At 44.0% G+C, this 22456-nt stretch overlaps 1 protein-coding gene across 1 annotated transcript; it reads right to left on the reverse strand.

Moving 5' to 3' along the window:
* Positions 1–850: 850 nt before the first annotated feature.
* NDUFA9 (NADH:ubiquinone oxidoreductase subunit A9) lies at positions 851–20719 on the reverse strand. Its single transcript, XM_079975386.1, has 11 exons — positions 20594–20719; positions 18511–18675; positions 16803–16900; positions 16557–16648; positions 13399–13540; positions 10631–10733; positions 6953–7020; positions 6733–6809; positions 5866–5961; positions 3389–3455; positions 851–1122 (listed from the first exon to the last, which is right to left on the reverse strand). Exons 1-11 carry the CDS (start codon positions 20655–20657, stop codon positions 949–951), a joined length of 1146 nt encoding a protein of 381 aa, XP_079831512.1. The 5' UTR covers positions 20658–20719; the 3' UTR covers positions 851–948.
* Positions 20720–22456: the final 1737 nt, after the last annotated feature.

Consider the following 22456-nt stretch of genomic DNA (forward strand, 5'->3'; position numbering starts at 1 on the left):
GATATAAATGGGGGATCATCAGAGGTGTTGATGGAAGTCCAAAAGATTGTATAAGATGTGAAATTTTGTTGTATGTATGACAATTAATATGTTTTAAAATGAATAAAAATTATTTTTAAAAAAGAGAGAGATCATCCTCTGAGGCCCTTCTCTGTACATGAGAGATCCGGAGGATGGCAACACAAGAATTGGCCTATTCTGCAGTGACTCTCTGCTTGCAGAATTCTCTCCCCAGGGCATTCCTCTTCAACCAGGCCTTTTAAATGTGTTTGTGGGAGGGGGGTTACTGGTTTTTGTTCTTTATTCTTGCTTCATTATGCATTTTGTGTTTTTAAATTGTATTTTATGTCGTCAACCATCTTGAGATCTACGGATGAAGGGCGGTATACAAATTTAATAAACAAACAATGGCCGAAACTGTTCAGCATCGCTGGCACTGGTTTGGGACCAGTTGTAAGGATAAAAGAAGTGTAGACAAGCAACTGCCCTTGCAACCCAGCCTTGCTAATTCTGATACTGAAATCTGGAATTGCAGAATTCCACTGTATACAGGAGGAACAATGCCTTTGTCCTACACACTGATAGAATTGAGTAAAAACCACCACCACTCACGGTTAGGTATATGGAAGAGAAATCAAAGGCAGCATCATTTCTAAAGTATTGATCCTCTGCTGATCTGGAGTGCTTAGCTCAATATTTTTAACATTTCTGAAAGCAAGGGACACAGATCCAATAGATACATACTCTTGAGCTGGGGTCTAGCACCCTCATTATGAAAATCTACAAAGGGACAATACAGAATTTTCTTCACCTATCGTACTCCGGAATAAAACAATTGACACCAGTATCGTAAAGGTTACATGATTTATATAGGGTTTTAGCTTTGTATGTACAGATTTCTTCAGAAATGAGTGCAGTGTAACCAGTCTGAAAAACTCTCAAAGTAGATTACATGTCGGTAACAGGCTTGGCTATTTTTGCTTCCTCAAGCTCAGCTTCCAACCAGCGGAATGTGCGGTGGCGACGCAGGACTTCAATTGCTTTCTGTTCTATGGGAGTTGGGACAATACCTAAGTCCTCCAAGCCAGGAAGATCAGGGAACTTCATGTCTGTGGTATGGAACTTCAAACAAACAAACAAAGAAGAAATGAGTGAACAGTGAGCCATCTTATAAATCCATCTCTCACACAGCTGCATCTTTACAAATCAAGTATGCAATATTATATCTTATTTTTTGGGTGGTTCTTTGGATTCCAAAGAGTTCATTAAGATTTTCACATGAAACAGTCTGAAATCAAAAAGTTAACTTCAGCTACAAAATATACAATTAGATTTTCCCTATTTCAACATCTATCTCTTATACCCGGTCAGAGGCAAGAATATTTATTGAGTGTATTACCAAATGACAGTTTGGATTTTATTTTCCTATCTGTGATTAGACTAGAGTCACAATTGTGACAACTTTTGTGTCTGGATTTAAGCTCCTGCACAGCAGAAGACATACCTAAGGCTCTTTGCAAAGTTTCCACATTTTGCATTTATCATATGCAACACCCACCCATTCTTATTGTGGGTTTGCAAACAATAACTTCTGGGGAATACCTGATCTCCGGTGGACCCACCACCAGGAAGATGCATCCTGCTTATTAAGAAAAAAAGGAAGGGTAACGGGAGAGGAAGGCTTTAGAACTACACAGGTTCGAAAGACTAGAAAACAAGAAAGATGCAGGAAAGAAAACTGCACTAAAGGGGAGGGGAAAACAGTAGCTCTTTAGGACCCCAGGGATTCCACTTTTCTGGCATCCAAACAATTCTCTTGCTGATCACAGCTCTGACATTGCTCATTGGCTAGAACACCAAAAGGTGGGAGCAGCCAGGCAGATTCATCCCACAGTAATAGCTTAGAACGGTCTTTACACATTTGCTTTACAGTGGTGCCCCGCAAGACGAACGCCTCGCAAGACGGAAAACCCGCTAGACGAAAGGGTTTTCCGTTTTGGAGGCGCTTCGCAAAACGAATTTCCTATGGGCTTGCTTTGCAAGACGAAAATGTCTTGCGAGTTCCTGCAGGTTCCCCCCCCCCCCCTTTTCTAAGCCGCTAAGCCGCTTATCAGCTGATCCGCTAAACCGCTAAGACGCTAAACAGCTGATCCGCTAAGCCGCTTATCATCAGATCCGCTAAGCCGCTTATCATCTGATCTGCTAAACTGCTTATCAGATGATCCGCTAAGCCCCTAAGCTGCTAATAGCGCTAATCCGCTAAGCCGCTTATCATCTGATCCGCTAAGCCGCTTATCAGTTGATCCGCTAAGCCCCTAAGCCGCTAATAGCGCTAATCCGCTAATGGGCTTGCTTCGCAAGATGAAAAAACCGCAAGACGAAGAGACTCGCGGAACGGATTAATTTCGTCTTGCGAGGCACCACTGTATAACATTTTCTCTAGGACATTAAATACTTTTTTTAAAATGAAAGCTCAGAGTCAAGGCCCCCTGCTAGCTTTGGATCTGGTACATCTGTACCCCCTGCATCTACCTCTTGGCAGTCTTGAATGGACTCAACAGTCTGAAGCCGTCTTTCCCAACCTAAAGATCTCCAGATGTTTTGGACACCAAGCATTCCTGACTGTTTTTCATTATGGCTGGAGTTGTAAACAGAAACATCTGGAGGGCATCACATTTAGGGGGGCTTGTCTGAAAAAAGAGTACCTCTGCTTCCCCGCTCTCTACAAATAAGAAGTCTGCTTCAAGTAAGGCACATTTCAAGATTTAATTCATGGGTAGGCAAACTAGGGGCCGGATCCAGCCCAATCGCCTTCTAAGCATGTTTTTACATGAGTAGAATGAGTCCTTTTATTTAAAATGCATCTCAGGGTTATTTGTAGGGCCTGCCTGGTGTTTTTACATGAGTTGAATGGGTGCTTTTATTTAAAATGCATCTCTGGGTTATTTGTGGGGCACAGGAATTTGTTCATACCCCCCCCCAAAAAAAAATATAGTCTGCCCCCCCCCCACAAGGTCTGAGGAACAATGGACCGGCCCCTGCTGAAAAGTTTGCTGACCCCTGATAATTGATACGTTGCAACTCAAAAACTAAACACTGATTCCATCCCATTAATAAAATAAAAAACTACATACGTATGTAATGTTAAGAATGCATTCAACCCTAAAAATAACACTGAGAAAGAACACACACAGATAAACTTGTTCTGTATTCATATATATTCATATATATTCTGTATTCATATATATATATATAGAGAGAGAGAGAGAGTTCTTATATTGATTATCATTCTGATATTTTGTATTAATTTGCATTTTGTTCCATCTTAGCCACCTTAGGATTCGCAGGTGATAAGCAATAAATGAGATGAAAATGAAGGCAATCTTACCCGATCCACTTTGTCCCTTGTTATCCATGGCTCAAAAGGACTTATCTCAAAAAATCTTGCAAATAAGCTGTAATTCAAAGTGCCACAATAATTAATACCATGGCTGAACATAGGCAATGATCTAACTGCTCTTCTCTCAAATCAGCTAGTGAAATTTCACTAGCTTCGAATTGCTCCACCAGACAAAACAGACTACTTTGTATTTACTAATTCTATCAACCAAAGTAAAAGTAACTGTTGAAAGGAAAAGTTAACTGAAGCCACAAGAAGTGCTGAGAGAACTGAGCTGAGCTTGGAGAGGACGGGACTGGAGCGACTTATGAGCAGAATTTGGCAATTCCCTTAATAACGTTCATTATCTGAAACCTGAAAATGTTGTAATGGTAATTTCTGTTCTGCAAGTCTCATGGAGGGCATCCATCATGTTTGAGATGGTACCACCCTTTGGAGTACATATAAGCTAAAGGTAAAGGGACCCCTGACCATTAGGTCCAGTTGTGGCCGACTCTGGGGTTGCAGCGCTCATCTTGCTTTATTGGCCGAGGGAGCCGGCGTTTGTCTGCAGACAGCTTCCGGGTCATGTGGCCAGCATGAGTAAGCCGCTTCTGGTGAACCAGAGCAGTGCACGGAAACGCTGTTTACCTTCCCGCCGGAGCGGTACCTATTTATCTACTTGCACTTTGACGTGCTTTCAAACTGCTAGGTTGGCAGGAGCAGGGACCGAGCAACGGGAGCTCACCCCATCGCGGGGATTCGAACCGCTGACCTTCCGATCGGCAAGCCCTAGGCTCTGTGGTTTAACCCACAGCGCCACCCACGTCCCTGGGAGTACATATGGGCAGGGCCAATTCCAGACGACTTCACCAGGTGGGATGACAGATAAGGGATGAAGGATTATGAAGGATATGATTTGGGTCTGCTGCCCTTCCTGAGCTTATTATTAGAGTGGTCCTTGAATCCATGTCTGCTCTTTACTGGATGAGACCTGCCACAAGGCTCCCAATTTCCATTGATGGAAAGGGCTTCCTGGAGCTGCTAAGTCATCAAGTATCTTGTGGCTACTGCATAACCTAGGTGAGGGCCTCATATCCAGAAAGGTCAGGCCAAGGAATGAAGGAGGGAAGCCATGGCCAGGGTTCAAGGCACCTTCCCTAGGACGCCTCTGGAGAAAGCCCCTTTTTAAAATGATGGGGAGGGGGACTATTTCTTCTCAAAACGCATCACGGTTCCCTCAGTGCGAGAAATGGGGTTACCGGCAACCAGGCAGAGGGCCTTCTCGGTAGTGGCGCCCGCCCTATGGAACGCCCTCCCATCAGATGTCAAGGAAATAAACAACTATCTGACTTTTAGAAGACATCTGAAGGCAGCCCTGTTTAGGGAAGTTTTTAATGTTTGTTGTTTTATTGTATTTTTAATATTCTGTTGAGAGCCTCCCAGAGTGGCTGGGGAAACCCAGCCAGATGGGCGGGGTATAAATAATTTATTATTATTATTATTAGCCAGTTAAAAGCTTTCCTGGGAGCATTCTTGTTGCCAGTTCAAAGGGCCCAAAATAAGAGAGCCTACTGCACATGCTCTTGCTTAGGGCTCTCTTCACCTTGAGTGACGGAAGGCAGGCAGATTCTCCTGGCACATATTTCGAATGCCACCTCCCTAACTCAACATTCAGGCTGCAGAACCTGAGCCCAGACTGATTACGGCTCAAGCTACACATGACACCTAATGACGTCCAGTTCTCCTCACTCCCAAAAGCAAGCATACAGCAACTGCAAGCAAACTGACAGAGATAGTAAATAGAGAAGAGGGATGTCTTAAGTTTTTCTTCTTTTTTTTTTTAATAATATTTATTAAAGTTTCAAAAAAGTTACAAGAATAAGAAAAAAGAAAAAAAGAAGCAAAAAATACAAAATACAGAAAAGTAAAAACAATTAAAAACAAATCAACCTTTCCAGGTCTTGTCTTTCATTTGCTTGTTTCCCTGACCTCCTCACACCTCCCTTTTTTGTATTCTAGTTCAATTAGCGATTTCGGCAAATCCTTTCCATTTTTGCTTTTATCTTAATAATTTATCTTAATATATTATAACTCTACATTCTCACCTATTAACAATCCATTTTTACATACTCCTTTGTAACATTACTGCTAAAACCACATAACTTCATTCCAACATCCTTCTAACATTCCTTAATTTTACCTTAAGTTTTTCTTCTCTGCCAGCCATCTACCTCCCAAAAACATTCCCCATTCCCAAACTACTTTGGGCTTGTGGAGAGAAACAGAGGTGCCATCTCTCTTGCGTTCCCTCCACAATCCAGGCCTAGTCCCCTGTTGAAGAATGCAGTCTGCGCACCTGCTTTCAATGGCAGAGATGAACAGATCTGTGTTCGCACATAAGGGAAAAAAACCAAACAACCACCACAGGCAGTTAGAGCCTCAGAGTTAACAACTCGTCAACAAAAAAACATATTAAGACTTACTGATACAGAGGACGGGGCATAGGATACGGAAAGAAATTTCTGTGGAGTACTGAATAAGCATACTCTACGAGGTCGTGAAGGAGGTATCTGTTAGGGCTGCAAAGGAACAGACATTAAGTTGTAAATTTGAGAAAGAGGCCTTGGTCTAAAATGGGGGGCTAGTACCACCAGGAAGGATGTGTGGCAGCCTTTGTTTTAGCCACGGTGGTCACTCGTAATGAGCAGCGTTCACCAACCCCTCCCCCCAAACCTTAATTATGTAAAAATATAGCCAAAAGTATTGTCACAAAGGTTGCACGCCAATCTCTGCCGAGTGGTAGCAAGGGGGGTTCCAGGTGGTCATGTTTCCATAGGGAATCAAGAGGCAGTGAAGATGCTGCGTCTTTAAGAAATACGGTTTATTTTACACATACCTTGGTTCTTGAACTTCTCACAACTGACTAACACAATATTCTTGTAAAATTATGCAGACTTTAAGGGTATAATAAAATTAGGGGTTCAGGTATGTGAATAGGGAAAAGAGCATTCTCCCCAAATGCTTACACAACTGCCTTTTGAAACTGCAATTTATGGAAAGCAAATACTGGCTGATGTCCAATAAAAGAAGGAATCTGCAGTGAACACAAACCTTCCTCAAACTCGGCCCTCCAGATGTTTTTGGCCTACAACTCCCATGATCCCTAGCTAGCAGGACCAGTGTTCAGGGATGATGGGAATTGTAGTCTCAAAACATCTGGAGGGCAGAGTTTGAGGAAGCCTGATCTACATCCACTGCAAGAGTTTTTTAAAAAACAGCAGGGGGCCAGGAAATGCATGTAGTGATTTAAGGTGGTTCAGTAAAAATAATAATAGTAACCAACAACCTACCCAGTCAGTGCATAAGTTTTTCCTTTTGAATCGGGGTCCTTAATAGCACTAATTATAGCCTTTGCTACATCAACAACCTATGGGATAATATTTAAGAAAAATTAGCATATATTTTAAAGTTACCTTTTTCTAAGCAAGGTCAAAAATGTAATGAAATATATACAAAAGGAAAAGAGGTATGAAATATGTATCATAAACTATATTTTCCAACAATACCTACATAGATAGGCTGCTTCACAGTTTTCTTGCCCATAGCAATCATAGGCACGCCCCAGAACCAGCGCATGTCTGAATGAAGAGAGATAAATTATTGGAGGATAGAAGTGAGGCTGTTAAGAGGTCAAAGAGCAATAACAACAGTACTGGAAAGTAAAGACCTCAAATGCACCTGAAGGTGACAGGAGAATTGCCTGCACGAATCTCCTGCATCTGCCCCAAGAAAATGTAAACGCTTTAACTGAGGATGCTCAAATCTTTCAGCAAGCTAAAGCTCAGTCTTTGGATACCAGCTACTAGATTTGGCAATTGAACATTATTGTTTGAAAATCTTATGCCAATGCAGTGGGTGGCAAGAGAGACTGATCTATGAAGCTGGAAGTCCCTGATTCAAATCTTGTCTCTGCCATGAACATGAAAGTGGCCTCAGACAAGTCATTCATTCCTAGCTCCATTTCCCATCTGTACAATGGGTATAATCTGTGATAAGGGTTGCTGAGATAGCACTGATCACTTAAAAAGGAGATAATAATAATAATAATAATAATAATAATAATAATAATAATAATAATAATTTGTTTATACTCCGCCCATCTGGCTGGGCTTCCCCAGCCACTCTGGGTGGCTTCCAACAAAATATTAAAATACAGTAAAATACAGTAATGATTTTTCATATCAAACAGTGTCATCAATGCTATAGAAATTATCAAGGAGGAAAGCACTGTAACTTAATTAACAAGCCAATCCCATGAGCCTATCTGCATCTCCCAACTTTGCATTTCTATCGCTTTCACCACACTCCACTGCCAAACTCCTGGAAGAAGACTAACACTGGAATCCTATACAGTGGTACCTCGGGTTAAGTACTTAATTCGTTCCGGAGGTCCGTTCTTAACCTGAAACTGTTCTTAACCTAAAGCACCACTTTAGATAATGGGGCCTCCTGCTGCTGTCACGCCGCCAGAGCACAATTTCTGTTCTCATCCTGAAGCAAAGTTCTTAACCTGAAGCACTATTTCTGGGTTAGCGGTGTCTGCAACCTGAAGCATATGTAACCTGAAGCGTATGTAACCTGAAGCGTATGTAACCTGAGGTACCACTGTACATATGTAGTCAGAAGCAAGTCCTATTGATTTCAGTGGAATTTGCTCCCAGGTAAGCAAATACAGGACTGCAGCCTCAGTGAAAGAAAAGGTAAAGGTACCCCTGACAGTTAGGTCCAGTCATGGACGACTCTGGGGTTGCGCGCTCATCTCACTCTATAGGCCGAGGGAGCCGGCATTTGTCCACAGACAGCTTCCGGGTCATGTGGCCAGCATGCCTAAGCCGCTTCTGGCGAACCAGAGCAGCGCACGGAAACGCCATTTACCTTCCCGCCGGAGTGGTACCTATTTATCTACTTGCACTTTGACGTGCTTTCAAACTGCTAGGTGGTAAGAACTGCTAGGTAAAGAAACATAATAAATAAACCCATCAAAAAATTATAGTCATGTTGCTCCAAAGCTGCATACTCATAAGGAAACTATCAATAGGAAGCATATGTTCAGTTTATTTACTTACTACAAATACATGCTTCACTCACTGTAATAATCTGCAACTGTTGTTAATATTTGTAATGAAAATGGCTGGCATATATTTGTCTAGTACAATATAAAATAGGTAAAGGTAAAGGTACCCCTGCCCGTACGGGCCAGTCTTGACAGACTCTGGGGTTGTGCGCCCATCTCACTCAAGAGGCCAGGGGCCAGCGCTGTCCGGAGACACTTCCAGGTCACGTGGCCAGCGTGACATCGCTGCTCTGGCGAGCCAGAGCCGCACACGGAAACGCCGTTTACCTTCCCGCTGGTAAGCGGTCCCTATTTATCTATTTGCACCCGGAGGTGCTTTCGAACTGCTAGGTTGGCAGGCGCTGGGACCGAGCAGCGGGAGCGCACCCCGCCGCAGGGATTCGAACCGCCGACCTTTCGATCGGCAAGTCCTAGGCGCTGAGGCTTTAACCCACAGCGCCACCTGCGTCCCTACACTATAAAATACAAAAGGGTTAAAAGACACATTTTCTAAAAACACCTTCCATTTCAGAGGTCATCATGTTCAACACTTTAACAGAGTTTCCCCAACTTGGTTTCCAGCTGTTTTTGGACTACAAGTCCCATCATCCCATCATGAGCAGTGGTCAGGGATGATGGGAACTGTAGTCTGAAAAACAGCTGGAGTCCCAAGACTGGGAACCACTGTTCTAGAAGAGGAATTTGGAATCTTTTGCCAAATTCTGACTGTCTGAAATTCCATTTCGCCTGGGCTCAAGGAAATCTTAATTCCATTTCTAGAGTAAATAATGCAAACAATTCTATTACCTGGTCCTGCGTCTCTCTGTATGACAAAGATGGGGATAAGTGCGGGCGGGGCGGGGGGAGATCTACTTAGAGAGGAACTCAGGAATATGATTTCATTTAAAAAAATTAAAAATAAACCAAGCAAACATCTTCAGGAAGTTATACATATTCTGTACTGGCTTGGCATACTTTACACTCACAATGCTAAACTTAAGTCTCAGAAACAGATAGGATTTTCTGGTGGGCTGGAGCGAAATTAGTTCACTTAGCTATGCAAAGCCCATGCAAGACAATTAAGGTAAAGGTAAAGGTACCCCTGCCCGTACAGGCCAGTCTTGACAGACTCTGGGGTTGGTGCGCCCATCTCACTCAAGAGGCCGGGGGCCAGCGCTGTCCGGAGACACTTCCGGGTCACGTGGCCAGCGTGACAAAGCTGCATCTGGCGAGCCAGCGCAGCACACGGAAACGCCGTTTACCTTCCCGCCAGTAAGCGGTCCCTATTTATCTACTTGCACCCGGGGGTGCTTTCGAACTGCTAGGTTGGCAGGCGCTGGGACCGAGCAGCGGGAGCGCACCCCGCCGCGGGGATTCGAACCGCCGACCTTCCGATCGGCAAGCCCTAGGCGCTGAGGCTTTTACCCACAGCGCCACCCGCGTCCCTATATGCAAGACAATTAGGATTCTGCTATTTTACAGGAAAGCTCATCTGTTGGCCCATGAATACAACACATTTCCCGTGGAATAAAAGGTACAGTAGGCTAAAATCCAAACACAATCTTTCCTGGCACCATAAAGGTAAAGGTAAAGGTACCCCTGCCCATACGGGCCAGTCTTGACAGACTCTGGGGTTGTGCGCCCATCTCACTTAAGAGGCCAGGGGCCAGCGCTGTCCGGAGACACTTCCGGGTCACGTGGCCAGCGTGACATCGCTGCTCTGGCGAGCCAGAGCCGCACACGGAAACGCCGTTTACCTTCCCGCTGGTAAGCGGTCCCTATTTATCTACTTGCACCCGGAGGTGCTTTCGAACTGCTAGGTTGGCAGGCGCTGGGACCGAGCAGCGGGAGCGCACCCCGCCGCAGGGATTCGAACCGCCGACCTTTCGATCGGCAAGCCCTAGGCGCTGAGGCTTTAACCCACAGCGCCACCTGCGTCCCTATAACAAGTTGCTAATATCTGAAGCAAAAGCTCAAGGATGATTGATGAATAGATTTGAATAAGATCTTAATACAGATTTTCACAATTATTCTACAATTCTAATTAAGTACAAATGTACTTAATTGCATCCCTTGCTCTCTGATATTACTTTCTCCCAAGGAAACAAATTTTATGCTACAAGGAATGTACTTACTTGCATAATGGTTGAAAAACGTATCCTCTCTCCCGTACATTTCAGAAGGCTTCATGATGATGGCATCTGGAAATTCTTCCCTCACAACCTTCTCTCCAACGGCCTGCCATCAGGTCATTAGAAAGTGATTAATTTCCCATGCAAGTTCAAGATGCACAGTACTACGAAACTATAATAAAATTTAGAGATACCCTTGGGTTTCACATTACATACACTTGGGCTCTTTGGCATATTTTTTTTTTTTTTAAATCCAGCCTATGTTTACAAGAATATACAAATCTACATATTAACATATGGCAATGTAACAGTATTTTCTCTTTTCTTTTTTCATTCTCACACACTTTATTTTCTTTCATTCTTTCTTCCTCTTGCTCTCTTTTTATAAATGAAATTCTCTTAATAAAATATTATTATTAATAATAAAATGTTCCACTCTATCGGACAGAACACATATTTAGCACCATGAAATATGTAACCTTGGAAAAACAAGAATTAACAGCAAACAGAATGAAGTCCGTGCAGGCAGCAGGGTAACTACAATGAATGTAAAGACACAAAATCCATCAATGGGCTTATCTACACTTCTTTTTGGGGATGCGGGTGGCGCTGTGGTCTAAACCACTGAGCCTAGGACTTGCCAATCAGAAGGTCGGCGGTTCGAATCCCCACAAATAACCCAGAGATGCATTTTAAATAAAAGCACACATTGTACTTATGTAAAAACACCAGGCAGGTCCCACAAATAACCCAGAGATGCATTTTAAATAAAAGGACACATTCTACTTATGTAAAATCACACTGATTCCCGGACCCTCTGCGGGCCGGATTGTGAAGGCGATTGGGCCGGATCCTGGCCCCGGACCTTAGTTTGTCTACCCATTAGCTAGATGTTCCCTTACCACCTCTTTTCCTATCTTTTGCTGCCGCTCTCCCCTTGCATTGTTTAATCTGTTATCACCATGTTGGGCCCTGCTTTCCTTTAGGGTGAAGACCACGCAAGGAAAACCCAACAACTATTAATTCAACAAGGGATGCGGGTGGTGCTGTGGGTTAAACCACAGAGCCTAGAACTTGCTGATCAGAAGGTCGGCAGTTGGAATCCCCGCGACGGGGTGAGCTCCCATTGTTCGGTCCCTGCTCCTGCCCACCTAGCAGTTTGAAAGCACGTCAAAGTGCAAGTAGATAAATAGGTACCAGTCCGGTGGAAAGGTAAACGGCATTTCCGTGCGCTGCTCTGCTTCGCCAGAAGCGGCTTAGTCATGCTAGCCGCATGACCCGGAAGCTGTACGCTGTCTCCCTCGGCCAATAAAGCGAGATGAGCGCCGCAACCCCAGAGTCGGTCACGACTGGACCTAATGGTCAGGGGTCCCTTTACGTTTACCTTTTACACTTCCGTTTGCTCCAGCACTTTTCCCTAGGAAAACCCAGTTTAGGACTGAACTGGAGCAAACAGCAGTCAGGTTTTCAATGGATTGCCGTTTGTTCTGATTTATCGCTAAAGAGCAGGTTTTCTAGGGGAAAGCGGAAGGACAAAGGCAAAACTGCTCAGACCAGTACCTAGAAAGCACTGCTCATATCTTTGCCTTCTAGGCCCAGGACAAGCAGGATTGTGAATGAGCCCATAGACCATGTCTTTCCAAAATTCCTCTTTGCAACCAGTAAGGTAAAGGTAAAGGGACCCCTGACCATTAGGTCCAGTCGCGGACAACTCTGGGGTTGCAGCGCTCATCTCGCTTTATTGGCCGAGGGAGCCAGTATACAGCTTCCAGGTCATGTGGCCAGCATGACTAAGCCGCTTCTGGTGAAGCAGAGCAGAGCACGGAAATGCCGTTTACCTTCCCGCCTGAGTGGAACCTATTTATCTACTTGCACTTTTGACGTACTTTCGAACTGCTAGGTTGGCAGGAGCAGGGACCAAACAACGGGAGCTCACCCCATTACGGGGATTCGAACCGCCGACCTTCTGATCGGCATGTCTGATCGGCAAGTCCACCCGCGTCCCTTGCAACCAGTAAGAAACACTGAGCGATTCCGATTACTTAAATTTGTGTACACTTGCAACCAGTAAGTGTACACAAATTTAAGTAATCGGGGTCACTCAGTGTTTCAAAAAAAATATTTTTTTGAAATATTTTTCAAAAGCAGCCTTATGGCATCTAGGAAATCTATATGAAAGGTGCAGACATACACAATCACACAATCACACACACACAGACACACACACATAACTACAGATGACACTGTAATTAATCATAGCAGAAAGTGAACAGATTAGTGTTAGCCACACATAAGAAAGGACAAAAGACACTCAAATCAATAGTTAACTTTCCCTACAAATTTACACAAGAGTTTTAAAACTGTTCAAACACTATGCAAGCCTCATTTTCCTCTAGAAGAGTTTTTGGATTAGGAAATTCACTGAGTACCCTGAATCTATGTAATGACTACTTATGTGGAATATAGCGTCATATCTTAGCAACTAGAAAATCTCAGCAATAATTCTTGAAGAGTTTCTCACCCCAGAGGTTAAGAAGTCTCCATTCCTTACATCCCCTCAAGTCTTTTTGTCACTCTTTTCCTTGTCAAAACTGAAACAGCAACTATTGAGGGACCAGCAGGATTTAAATATACCTAATTGATATTTCGGCTTTAAATATACCTAATTCATATTTCGGCTTCCTGTTGGGACCATTTTGGGTTTTTTTGCACAGAATACCCTGAATATGGAATTGCAAAACACCAACATCTAAAAACAAACACAAACTTACTTTATTTCTAAGGTATTTTGAAGGACTTTTCATGTCTGCATTCAGATGAGAAATGTGAACAAAAGTTTCTATCCCAGCTTCCTTTGAGAGCTGGGCAATTTCCCTGGGAATATTAACAAAGACGTCTTCATACTTAAAGTTTCTGGAATAAAGCATAAAGAACAGAATAAGAACCAAGCTCCTTCCAAAATTTAGCAGGTCATCATATCACAGTCTTGATATCCTTGGTATTTACGGGACCATCTCTCCTGGTATGCCCTGCAGAGGACCTTTAGTTCCATGAATAACCATAGTTTAGAGGTCCCGGGCCCTAAGGAAGTCAGACTATCCTCCACCAGGGCCTTTTCAGTGATGGCTCCGACCTGGTGGAATGCTCAGTCCCATGAGACTAGGGCCCTTCAGGATTTAACCTCCTTCTGTCAGGCCTGTAAGACAGAGCTATTCCGCCTGGCCTTTAATTTGAATTCAGCCTGATCTTTTATCTCCCTTCTCTTCCCTCCCTCTCCCCTTTTATGAAGATTACCCGTTCTGAGACCCCACAGCTAATTCTCCCTTGGCCTCCTCGGTGGCCCAAGTAGGGCTAATTCAGCCAGCTAGCCCTGGTGATTATCTAATGCTTATTAGATGGATTTCCCCTAAACTGATTTCTGAACTTTGAATTTTGTTATTCATGTTTTTATACTGTATTTTATGCTGCTTTTACAATTAAGTGTTTTAAATTTGTTGTTAGCTGCCCTGAGCCTGGTTTTTGAACCAGGAAGGGCGGGGTATAAATAAAAATTGATTGATTGATTGATTGATTGATTGATGGTGAAGCAGAGTGTCTAAGGGTGCAATCCTAAAGGAGTACAAAACCCCACAACTTACCGGGTAGCTTAAGTTAACTCAGTCTCTTTCAGCAACAACCATGTGTGATTTGTGCAGCTCTGTTTTTGTTTGCTTTGCTCATTATGGCAAGTGTGCCACTGCCCTCTTGTGACCACGACAAACCTCAGCTTTCTTCTCAAAGTCAGTAGCTGGTCTTTATCTGCACAATTGGGGGATTACCTGGGGGTTATCCTCGCTGCGAGATCATGTTCACCCGGTGCTATACCAGCTGCACTGGCTCCCGGTGGGGTACAGGGTCAGGTTTAAGGTGCTGGTTTTAACCTTTAAAGCCCTATACAGCCTAGGACCCTCGTACCTACAGGACCGCCTCTCCTGGTATGTCCCACAGAGGAACTTACGGTCTTCAGGCAAAAACATCCTGAAGGTCCCAGGCCACAGAGAGGTTAGGCTGGCCTCAACTAGAGCCAGGGCTTTTTCGGCTGTGGCTCCAATCTGGTGGAACGCTCTGTCACAAGAGACTAGGGCCCTGCGGGACTTGACATCTTTCCGCAGGGCCTGCAAGACAGAGCTGTTCCACCAGGCCTTTGGCCAGGGCACAGCCTGACTCCCTCCTTTGGCAATCTTCACAGAACTTTAGCCTAATGGTTGCCATCAATTTGATTTGAATTAATTTTATAATGACATGATTTTAGAATGTTGTACTATTTTATTGTTGTTAGCCGCCCTGAGCCCGGCTTCGGCTCGGGAGGGCGGGATATAAATAAAATATTATTATTATTATTATTATTATTATTATTATTATTATTATTATTATCTGGCTGCAACTCAGCAGCACAGGGCCAAACCAGAAAATCAGCTGTTACCCTATCTTACCAAGGACAGCCAAAAATTGTGAGCTGTTGAAAAATGAAGGTAAGATATACTGAAAAGGCCTTCCAGGCTGTTGCAAACACCTGACAGAACCCAGTCCCTCAACATGGCAGAAACATACACCATCTCTGAAGTTGAGAGAGTACTAAAGAATGAGTCCTAAAAAACAACAGCAAATAGAAAACCACCCACCCCTCCTTCACTTTCCACCATGCTGGTACAGGATAATTTATTATTTATACTCCACCCATCCAGCTGGGTTTCCCCAGCCACTCTGGGTGGCTTCCAACAGAATATTAAACAGAATAGAACTTCAAACATCAAAAACTTCCTTAAAAACACCCTTCAGATATCTTCTAAAAGTCATAGTTGTTTATTTCCTTGACATCTGATGGGAGGGCGTTCCACAAGGCAGGTGCCACCACCAAGAAGGCCCTCTGCCTCTACTTCTGGTCCGCCCCCCCCCCCCCTTTTTGGACTTTTGGCTGGTTCCTAGATCTGGTTTACAGATTTCCACAGATACAGCAGTTTCTTTCATGCGCAAAAGATGAAGGAATCTGAGCAGACAAGAAGGTATGAGAACTGTACATGCTTACAGTATACAGGGTTGTAATTGCCTAATGCTGTCAATTTTTGTGTTCGAGAGAGGAAAGGGGCAGCTAAAGTCTTTTAAGTTTTGCCTCAAGAAGTACATCGCTCATTTTAGACTTCATAAGTGTGTTACAGTTTTCTATTCAAAAACATCTGTGCCAGGGGAATAAACTTTCCTCGTGCCTCCCCCCCTGGGTCTTCGTTTTGCTAGGTTGCATCCACAAAGAACATGTAAGGCATAAGAAACACGTTTTTTCTTTGGAAAAAAATCAGATTGGACCCTAAAACCTCATACGGTTTTAGTTTTCTCTTTCTAGAAGAAAAAATTATGATACAGTGGTACCTCTGGTTGCGAACGGGATCCGTTCTGGAGGCCCATTCGCAACATGAAAAGAGCGCAACCCACATCTGTGCGCCTGCGCACACGCGGGTTGTGATTCACCACTTCTGCACATGCGCATGACGTCATTTTGCGCTTCTGCACATGCGGCGAAACCCGGAAGTAACCCTTTCCGGTACTTCCAGGTCGCCGCGGGACGTAACCTGAAAGAACATAACATGATGGAAACTCAAGGCAGTAGAAACATAAGATGATTGGAACACCACTGAACTTGAAGCATGGGAAGCCCCAACAAAAATTTATAATTTGGCAGAATATTTGGACAATATGACATGTATTTGTATAATTTGGAATACTTAATGTGATTTGATTGGATTGTTAAAATGGAAAATTTAATAAACATTATTTTTAAAAAAAGAAAAAGAAAGAAAGAACATAACATGAAGCGGACGTAACATGAGGTATGACTGTAACTATCTTCAGTCTACGTGACCTCAATCTATCCAAGAGAGCCAAAGGAGAAAGTTACCTTGTTTCCCACTCTTTGCCAACAAGATTGATGACTACGTTGCTGTGCTCAAGAGCTCTTCGGGTAGAATCTTTGTCACGCGGATCCCATTCCTGATAGCCACAGCACAAATCAAAAGAGAAATGAAATAAAAGTACAAAAAGCCTTTCAGGAAGATGTTATTTATGGCCCATACCAAACTTTCAACTATTTAGCAAGTGAAGCTAGCCAATCATGAACCAGACTGGATTATTACAAAGAGCATACCATTAACAGGAGCTGTCCCAGGTCACCCATGGGTCGAAGGTACATGATGTCATAAGGCTCACAGCGATGTGGGACGATGACTTGGGAGCCGATACGCCCTAAAATTAGAAAGGGCTTTTAAAAGGAGAACTAGGGCATGATATTAATTGAGGAAGTTCTATTTTAAGCACTCGGAAAACATCAATGCTTGGCTATATAACTCTACCTGCTGTAATCAATACAATAACTTTAATTCTTTAATGGTGTTTTCAAAGGGGCTTCATGGAAGCCACAATCCTAACACTACATACCCTACAGCAGGGGTCAGCAAACTTTTTCAGCAGGGGGCCGGTCCAATGTCCCTCAGACCTTGTGGGGGGCCGGACTATATTTTGAAAAAAAAAAATGAACAAATTCCTATGCTTCACAAATAACCCAGAGATGCATTTTAAATAAAAGGACACATTCTACTCATGTAAAAACATGCTGATTCCCGGACCATCCGTGGGCCACATTTGGAAGGCAATTGGGCCAGATCCGGCCCCTGGGCATTAGTTTGCCTACCCATGCCCTATAGACATTTTAATTTTGGTTTCACAGCTTCCCACAACACAGCAAGCTACTCTGGAAACTGGGGGAAATTTCAAAAGGGAACAGGGGAAAGGAGCGGCTGGATCTACTTGATTGATTGACCTACTTAAAATGTTTTTAAAAGTCTGTTCCCCTGCTGGGAGTAACTCAAGTTCTTGAACACACTTAAAAGATGTCTGTTGCAAAACCAACATGGTGTTATTGGTTTTGGGGTGGGTGTAAATTAATAAATGGTAGGATTTTGATTATTTGATTATTATTAATGCAGAGGCATTAACATGACAAAAGGTTTGATGGCCCATTTTAGAGGTATCTTGGGCCTGCAGGGACAGAGGTTGCCACGGTGATGGGTGGGTAAGAGAAAGGTAACAAGAAAAGTGTATTTAGCAAGGTGTGCCTTGGACTCCAGAGCTGCACTGCTGTGGAGAACAATACAGTGCTGGAAGATCTGTAATCCCTCTAGACTGAATGTGTAAATATGTGAATAAATCGTATTTCTGAGGACAGCCTCCACCATATCTTGATTCTCAAAAAAAACCCCACAGATCCTGGGTGAGTGATCCCCCTGGAATCTTGCCACAGCTTGGCAGAGATTGAAGGTGGTATTCAACCTTTGTAAGGGGGGGGGACCTTTAAGAGGTGAACTCAGAGAAGAAAATCCTCACTTAGTACAGGTGATAAAAGGGTTGAAAACTACCATCTTGAACCATCATGGCTACTTGGGGATTTAGCCTGTTTCCCATCCCTATCTGCCACCAGCATCTTGACCGAAGGTCATTCATTTTTCATCGTACTTGAAATAGGTAACAGAAAGAAAAAAGAAGTTTGGTATTTAGGCACACAGTAACTATTGGGACATTTAGTGAACAGCAAGGCATGCAATCAGCTACAATGGGTTAAGACCTTCACATTTCAAATATGTGTAAGCAGTACAAGATGTTGAGTCCCAGGTCCCAGGGTCAAGCAAGAGTAGGAATCGTAGACCTGCAGAGTTGGAAGGGACCCAAAGGGTCATCCAGCCCAACCGCTAAGCTTTGTGAACTTACACATTGGTTTACATCTTGCAAGAGGCACTATGTCAGATTCATTTTCCTGTTAAATATCCAGACATCTCAAATTTAGTTTTGGAGAAAATTACCCAGGCGATTGACGACGTATCGTCCCAGGAAGCCTGAGGCCCCAAAGACAGTAGCGGCAATGCCACTGACAGAGGAGCGCCCACTCCTTCCATGAGGAATCACCAAGTGATGAACTTGACGGTCTTGCTGGACAACAGGAAATGCAGCTGGAGAAGCACCATAGCCTAAAATACAAGAAAATGGAAGCGAAACGTGAATAATAATAATAATAATAATAATAATAAATTTATTCCCCGCCCATCTGGCTGGGTTTCCCCAGTCACTCTGGGCGGCTTCCAATAAAACAATAAAATACAATAACCTATTAAACGTTAAAAGCTTCCCTAAACAGGGCTCCCTTCAGGTGTCTTCTAAAAGTTTGGTAGTTATTTTTCTCTTTGACATCTGATGGGAGAGTGTTCCACAGGGCAGGTGCCACTACCGAGAAGGCCCTCCGCCTGGTTCCTGTAACTTGGCTTCTTCCAGTGAGGGAACGGCCAGAAGGCCCTCGGCACTGGACCTCAGTGTCCGGGCAGAACGATGGAGGTGGAGACGCTCCTTCAGCTATACTGGACCGAGGCCGTTTAGGACTTTAAAGGTCAGCACCAACACTTTGAATTGTGCTCGGAAATGTACTGGGAGCCAATGTAGGTCTTTCAAGACCAGCGTTATATGGTTAAACCACAGAGCCTAGGACTTGCCGATCAGAAGGTCGGCGGTTCGAATCCCCGTAACGGAGTCAGCTCCCGTTGCTCGGTCCCTGCTCCTGCCAACCTAGCAGTTCGAAAGCATGTCAAAGTGCAAGTAGATAAATAGGTACCACTTCGGCGGGAAGGTAAACGGCGTTTCCGTGCACTGCTCTGGTTCACCAGAAGCGGCTTAGTCATGCTGGCCACATGGCCCGGAAGCTGTCTACGGACAAACGCCAGCCTATAGAGTGAGATGAGTGCGCAACCCCAGAGTCGGCCACGACTGGACCTAATGGTCAGGGGTCCCTTTACCTTTACCTTACCTTCAGTAGCTTAGGGCCTCATCAAACCAAAACCCAGCCCTGCCTCTGAGACTGCCCAACTACCCTACCAGACACCATTGAGGGAGTCTGGAAGGTTTTATTCGGATGAATAAAGCAGATAAACATGGGAAAGTTTTTTTGGGGGGGGGAGGGAAGGTATGTGTACATGCACAGTGGTACCTCGGGTTAAGTACTTAATTCGTTCCAGAGGTCTGTTCTTAACCTGAAACTGTTCTTAACCTGAAGCACCACTTTAGCTAATGGGGCCTCCTGCTGCTGCTGCGCTGCCGGAGCACGATTTCTGTTCTCATCCTGAAGCAAAGTTCTTAACCCGAGGTACTATTTCTGGGTAAGCGGAGTCTGTAACCTGAAACGTCTGTAACCTGAGGTACCACTGTGAATAAAAAGAAGCAAGAAGCGGCTTTCGAGAATTTGCCACAGAAGTGTCCCGCTGCCTCTCGCCTAGCAGAGGGAAGGCGCCTGCCTCCATAGAAGCATAGAGTCATAGAGTTGGAAGAGACCACAAGGGCCATCGAGTCCAACCCCCTGCCAAGCAGGAAACACCATCAGAGCACTCCTGACATATGGTTGTCAAGCCTCTGCTTAAAGACCTCCAAAGAAGGAGACTCCACCACACTCCTTGGCAGCAAATTCCACTGTCGAACAGCTCTTACTGTCAGGAAGTTCTTCCTAATGTTTAGGTGGAATCTTCTTTCTTGTCGTTTGGAACCATTGCTCCGTGTCCGCTTCTCTGGAGCAGCAGAAAACAACCTTTCTCCCTCCTCTATGTGACATCCTTTTATATATTTGAACATGGCTATCATATCACCCCTTAACCTCCTCTTCTCCGGGCTAAACATGCCCAGCTCCCTCAGTCGTTCCAGTGGCAGGGAGTTCCGAAGGGCAGGCGGAAAGCTTCCCAAAGAGGAGGGGGGGGACCTCGCAGGCTCAGAGCGCCGCCGTGACCTTCCCGAAGGGCGGCGGCGAGGAGACCCCGGTCTCTCACCAACCCCCCCACCCCCCGGTTACGAAGAGGGAGAGGAGGGGAGGGAGGGACCCCCCCCCCACTCGCTGCCCCCGCCGCCTCTTACCCGCCCTCGGAGGAGTCAGCAGGGCCCTGCAGGGGAGCCGGGAGACCCGAGCGGAAGCCGCCATCTTGCTCCCGTCGCTTCGCCCCGCCCCGCGACGGGTGCCGCGCGAGGCCAATCGAGGAGCGATCGAAGGGAAACGGCCTCTCCGAAAGCGCGTCGGGCGGGGACGACAAGAGCGCGCAGGAATTGATCTGCGGGATTTCGACAGGGCGCGCGGGCGGGCGAATCTGTTTTCGGTGTTGTTGTTGTTGTTTTAATAACAAAAACCGACGGAATTGGGGGTTAACTATTTTATATGAGGCACAGGTATCAAAGAAGGACCAGCATGTTGTTCTGTTTTGATATTATTATTATTATGCATTTTTATCATTAAGGTAACTGATGCACACGAATGATGTTAAGAGTAACATTTCTGAAAATAAAAAATGCAGAATACAGGACTATAAGGTGTTTCCTAACATTTTAATTGAATTTGAATCCAGTTTCAGAAGCGGGGGGTGGAGAATCAAAGACTCCCTCGCCATCAGGACTTTCTAAATTATTTACTTTCTACAAAAAATGACAAAACCTTAAGTTACCCAAAATCAAAGGGAAGTCCTTAAGACATGAGCATCGCAGAAGATGAAATAAAATAAACAATTAAGCAGCACCCATCGCCAGGTGAAAATGACAGGTGAATTTTATAAATAAATAAAAACCCCTATATTAATATTTTGATTCCAAATTTAGAACTACTTTTTTAATAACTACTGGAAGATGAACCTATTACAGGTGCCTGGTGGAAATCTAGAAAAATATTACTTTTGAAATCAGGTAAATATCCCAGTTGTATGGATTGTTGTAATTAATCAAGATGTGGAAATAGGTTTTTAAAGTTTGATAGGTAGACTAAGTCATATAGCGCCTAAGGTTATTAATTTGAATAATTAAATCAAGACAGATAGCTGACTCTATAAGGGGAGCATTAAATATAATTAATCACTGCAGCACTCCTACAGTGGTCCTTTCTATTCAAGCAACCAAGGCTTTTAATAAAGTTAATTGAGATTTTCTTAAAAGCTTATTAAAATTTCAGAAATTTTGCCCCCCCCCCAAATATAGGAATCATTAATCAACTTTAAAGCTACAATTTGGCTCATCTTCATAGCAATGACAGGGATTGTAATATTTTTTTCAAATTCTAATGGTATTAAACAAAGCCTTATCTCCACTTTTATTTGCTTTTTATCTAGAACCTCCTGCTGAACTATAAGAAATGACCCAGAAGTAGAGAACATCCAAATAAATCACACACAACACTGTATTTGAATATTTGCTTATTCTTTTATTATTAACAAATCATGGACAATCAACAAAGTAATCTATGTCTTTGATTTCGGATTTTGGCAGACGGTCGGGTCTTCAAATAAACTTAAAAGATATCAGAAACACTACGTTTTAACAGAAACAGTTGTTTTCTGGGAAAAGAAAACAACTTATGCTAGAAATTACATATATATCAGCACATTACAGTCATACCTCGGGTTAAATATGCTTCGAGTTGAGTGTGTTCGAGTTGTGCTCCTCGGCAACCCAGAAGTAACGGAGCGCGTTACTTCCAGGTTTCGCCGCTTGCGCATGCGCAGACGCTCAAAATGATGTCACACGCATGTGCAGAAGCAGCGAAAAGCGACGCGCGCGTGCGCAGACGTGCCATTGCTAGTTACGTTTACCTCTAGATGCGAACGGGGCTCCAGAACGGATCCCGTTCGTATCTAGAGGTACCACTGTACAAGTCAATAAAATATTTGGTAGAGATTCTCCCTAAAAAAAACTTGTAATGCTAGAAAAGACATGTGAGGGGATGTTTGGTCCAGCCAGTCA

Source organism: Podarcis cretensis, assembly GCF_951804945.1.
Source record: "Podarcis cretensis genome assembly, chromosome: 5".
Taxonomy (NCBI): Eukaryota; Metazoa; Chordata; class Lepidosauria; order Squamata; family Lacertidae; genus Podarcis; species Podarcis cretensis.